Consider the following 5171-nt stretch of genomic DNA (forward strand, 5'->3'; position numbering starts at 1 on the left):
GCGCCTGTAATGGTAGATTGGTGCGGACCTACAAATTACCATGTCTGCATGCAGAATACCGATTAATTATATCGTGGAATATTTGTATGCCACAATATATTCCATTTACTTGTATTCCACGATATATCACAAATATTTCTATTCCACGATATATTCCAAATATTCCAGGATATAATGCCGATTAATCGGTATTCTGCATGCAGACATGGTAATTTGTAGGTCCGCACCTACCTACCATTACAGTCGCATTCATATCCGGTGCGACAAGTATATAAAGGCGTTGCAACCGTCCTGGCGTAATTCGTTTGCAATGCCGAAACCTGTTAGTAAGGATATCAGAGAGTTAGTAATACGTCATAACCAGGAACACAAAACTGTCGCTGAAATTTGCAACATTCTTCACATATCACCGAGAACTGTCTCTCGAATAATTAAGCTGTATCGAGAGACGAATTCCCTGTCTCCAAAGAAGTCGACGGGCCGACCCAGGAGTACGACTGCAGAACAAGATGCTCAGCTGGCGTCGACCAGTCGGGCGGATCCGTTCGCTACCTCCACCATGCTCCGAGAGCAACTGCACCTGAATGTGTCAAAGGACACTGTCAAAAGACGGTATGTAACATTTGTATGATAGTAGTCACAAGTCCTTCGAATACATTAGTAACATGTTCTTGCATATACAAAAATGTCGAAAGCAGGATATTACATATATATTTATCTCATTAATAGGTTGAGAGAAAACAAGTTGTTTGGAAGAAGAGCGGTACAAAAACAAAACCTGACCCCAGCCAATAAACTTGACCGGCTCCGGTTTGCAGAAGACCACATCTATTGGACATGGAGTTTTAGATTTTTAGAATCCATATTGTTCAAAATATATGAAAAGATGACAGCCGACCAGTGGTCGGCTGTCATCTTTTCGGACGAGAAGGTCTTCTGCTCCGACAGTACCAGGACCGTTTGGGTGCGTCGCCCGCCTTCCACACGGTACGACGAACAATACGTGTGGCGTACCCAACGAAGCGGTCGATTTTCGTTATGTGAGTATTCATAATTTGCGTATTTGTCATGAGCCTTGCAGGCTATTAATTTGTTGTTTTAAACCAGAATGTTCATGTGTTATACAGAACAACCTGAATGTGGACTTTTCAGTTTGCAGGTGTCTGGGGTTGGATGAGTGCCGCAGGGCTGGGAGAGTTGGTCATGGTCGACAGAAACCTGAACGCCGTACAGTACGTCGAAATTTTGGAAGACGTGCTGGTACCATCGGTAGCGGCCCTGTACGGCGAAGAGCCATTCTGGTTCATCCATGACCGCTCCCCGGTCCATACAGCCAAAATAACGACGGACTGGATACAAGCGCATTCTCAGGTGCAGGACATGCGGTGGCCTGGGAGAGGGGTTGATATAAACCCAATAGAAAACATCTGGAGCGAGCTAGTTCGCGAACCTATTCAGGCGTCGACTCCCAGCGACCTTTGGCAAGTCGTCCAAGGTCGTTGGGAGAACCTACGATCAGGCATACTTTGTGAAACTGTTGTGGCAAGTATGCCTGATAACCTGAATAAGGTCGCGAACTTAGCTGGCTATTGGTCAGGATACTAACCCTCTCCCAGAGTAAGGACACGGACGGACCCTATCGTCAGCTGAGCATCATCTTGTGCAGTCATACTCGTGGGTGAACCCGGCAACTTCTTTGTAGACAAGGAATTAGTCTCCCGATGCACTTTAATTATGCAAGAGACAATTATCGGTGATATGTGTAGAACATTGCTAATTTCGTGCACAGTTTTGTGTTCCTCCTGGTTTTGTAAATAGATTGTAAATTTTTTTGTAAATAGACTTTTTTTTTGTAAATAGACTATTGTAAATAAAACATATTAGTCGTATGTAATCTGTGTGGTTTTCGAACAACTCGTGATAACTTTGCACAATTAAACGTTATAACAGTTATTAAAAAGCTTATGTTAGATTTAGCTGCATTGCTGGTGGAGTGGTCGCTAAAGTAGTTTTGTTATCTCTGATTTGCGNATTCGACAATGTTTGGTGGCCATCCATTGTGGGCGAGCTGAGGAAGGCGAACCTGCCGACCACCCTTGTATCACTTTCCAGGAGTTTCCTGAGAGACCGCTCAGTTGTCTACGAGACACCAGGTGGAAGGTATGAGAAGATGCTTGAAAGGGGTTGTCCACAGGGTTCCTGTATTGGTCCCCTGTTGTGGAACGTTCTAGCAGACACGGCGTTGCGGCTGGTCCTTCCGGACCGAGTCCAAATGCAGGCTTATGCCGACGACCTATTGTTAGTAGTTGCAGGATACAGCAGACGCGACATGGAGGTTCGTGGCAACGAAGCAATAGAACAGCTCATTTGCTGGGGGAGCTGCATAAGCTCTCCTTTAGCCCTGAGAAATCAGAGGCCCTGACGGTGGCCCGGAGCGGAGTGTTGGCACGACGGCCTAGCTACCGAATCCGGGGCAACCCCATCCAAAGGGTGAATGAGTTAAAGTACCTCGATGTAATCATCGAGCAGACACTATGCTGGACTCCCCACCTGAGGGATGTTCGAGTCAGAGCAAATTGAATGATAGCGGCACTTTCACGACTAGCTAGGCAGGATTACGGGCTAAGTGGAAAAGCGCCTCGCACCGTCTACAAGATGAGTGTGGAGCGTGCTATCTGCTATGCCTATGGCGTTTGGTGGAAAGACACCACCAACGTTAGTCAGAGTAAGACATTACTCACAATCCAGCGTCCCGCTGCCCTGCGGATCACGCGTGCATACAGAACTGTGTTGACAGATGCGGCCCTGGTCTTGGCCGGGCTGCTCTCTTTGCCTCTGGTCGCCAGCCAAAAGGCAGCCTTCTACAGAACAACAGTGGAAGGTAGAGAAACCATGCATTGTAATCAGAAGTACCCGATCAGACTTAGGCGTCAGACAGACGTACTTAAGATCCATCCTGCGCTTAGGATTGGACTAAATTGAGAAGTCGGTGAACCGACTAGTACAGGTGTTGAAATATACACTGATGGCTCAAAGGACGGCAGCTTGGTAGGCGCCGCATACTGCGTCGACTCTGACGGAGTTGAAGTGTACTGTAGATCGGTGAGATTGAACGAGGAAGCGACCGTGTTCCAGGCGGAACTGGTGGCCCTAGAGGGGGCGTCCCAGTGGATCCTACTACATCTGGGTCCGGAGCCGGTCACGGTTTACTCGGATAGCCAGTCGTCGTTACAGGCATTGAGCGACGGGTACCATCGTGACCCATTGGTACATGAGATCAGAGGTAGGGTACTGAGGGCAAGGCACGCGCGACACGTTACCCTGTGGTGGGTAAGAGGCCACACCGGTGTCCTGGGCAACGAACGGGCCGATCAGCTGGCAAAAGCGGGAGCCAGTGGCCCATTTGTTACGAGGATGGTTGATCCCTCGACTACATACATAAAAAGTACTCTACTGCAAAAATCGATGACAAATTGGCGAGAGCGCTGGACTCTAAGTACAGTAGGTAGGCCAACCTACACCTTCGTGCCTGTAGTTGGCCTCACTCCGGTAAGTTGTTGCTCGTTGTCGACTCAAATCCTAACTGGCCACGGGAGGTTCCCCCACTTCAAGTCCAAGTTCGGACAAGGAGATGGTAGCTGCCCCTGTGGTAGTCCTCGTGGCGACGCAAGGCATTACGTACTTGACTGTCCCCTCACAAGGGACTTCCGCCTAGGGGAAAACCAAGTTGACTGGTCTAAGCCCCCTGAACAAGTACTTTGAACGCTAGCAGATAGTAAAGAAAACTTAATGAAACTAAAGGAATTGATGGGAAAAATCATAGATCTCCTTGATCTATAGGTTTGGTGAAAGCTGTTCTGGGTCCCCTCTTGTAGAGACGGGGGCCCCGCTGTCCGTATATCCTATTTTATCAAATGCCTGCATACTATGTACATTATGAGCTGGAAAAAGGTTTAGTATAGTGGACCATTAGTGCAGTACAGGCTGCACACTACAAAAGTAATGCCATGTTAGAGAGCTGGGCTGGGGTACAGACAGGAGCCCGAAGGAAGTATCATAGGGCCACGCTATGTCGTCCCTGTCTATTGCGTCAGGTACCGACCAGTCGATGAACAAGGCATAGTCTCTTTGATCCCTGTGATGCCATTAGGCAAGGCAGGAAAAGAGTTACCTTATGAGACTTAGGTCCAACCCCCCCCGTAAAAAACCGAGCCTGGACGTGGCAGGGGGCCAGGCGGAGAGAGACGACGGGTACTGGGTCCCAAAAGACTTGTCTTGGTCTCGATCGTTAGTGGAGTCTTAAGACTCGAGCCAAAGGTTCCAGGGGTGTCAGTACAACATAGGCTTTGGGTCTGTGTACCAAGCCTTTAAACGCTTGCTGTCTAATTGTCGTTCTCTGGTAAAGGGCGACTCCGGCGGGGTTTCGAATTTCTCCCTAATCTAGAACCTATCCCCGTTCGAACGGACGGCTATTAGAGCTGCTAATTGGCATTGTTGCATGCAGACTCACTAAAACAGAAGGGAGACTGGTACGGTCGGGGCGCGGGGCTATCCCTAACTCTAACATAAGCCTAACATAACTCTAAGGGTGCGACTGTGCAGGCGCGAGCGAGCGAATTTTCCGAGTGAACAAGAATATGTGGCGAGAAGAGGCGAGAAGCGATAAATATCAAAACCTGTCATATACGTGCGAGAACCAGAAATTATCTCTCACCAGCGTTATTTCTTGCTTCTCGTTTGTGCATGGTTTTCCTTTGCAAAAACTAAATCACTCACAACCTCTCGCTCGCTCTAAATTCGCGTCTGCATAGTCGCACCCTAATGTCTAACGAAAGTTTGAAAAGAATTGTGAATAATTATATAAAATATTCAGAATACTCCCAAAACTGANAGGCTGAAACATTTCTATGTGAAGAACAATTTGGATTCAGAAAAGGAAAAGGAACAAGGGATGCCATTGGCCACTTGAGAACAATCTGTGAAAGAAACATTGAGGTTAATAAGGATATGTACATTTGCTTTATTGACACGGAAAAGGCTTTTGATATGGTTAATTAACTGGACAAAGCTAATGGAAATCTTAAGAAAAATAGGAACAGACTGGAGAGATAGAAGACTCATTGCTTCACTTTATATGAATCAATCTGCCATTATCTGAACAAAAACTGGAG

General features: G+C 47.3%; 1 protein-coding gene across 1 annotated transcript; it reads left to right on the plus strand.

The window, feature by feature from the left end:
* The first annotated feature begins 2580 nt into the window (after positions 1-2580).
* On the plus strand, positions 2581-4969 carry LOC111616098. The gene is made up of 3 exons (XM_023357530.1): positions 2581-2909; positions 3003-3549; positions 4874-4969. The coding sequence occupies exons 1-3, from the start codon at positions 2581-2583 to the stop codon at positions 4967-4969; spliced, it is 972 nt and encodes a 323-aa protein (XP_023213298.1).
* Positions 4970-5171: the final 202 nt, after the last annotated feature.

Source organism: Centruroides sculpturatus, unplaced genomic scaffold, assembly GCF_000671375.1.
Source record: "Centruroides sculpturatus isolate CEXI.00-Female unplaced genomic scaffold, Cexi_2.0 scaffold1524, whole genome shotgun sequence".
NCBI classification, from domain to species: Eukaryota; Metazoa; Arthropoda; class Arachnida; order Scorpiones; family Buthidae; genus Centruroides; species Centruroides sculpturatus.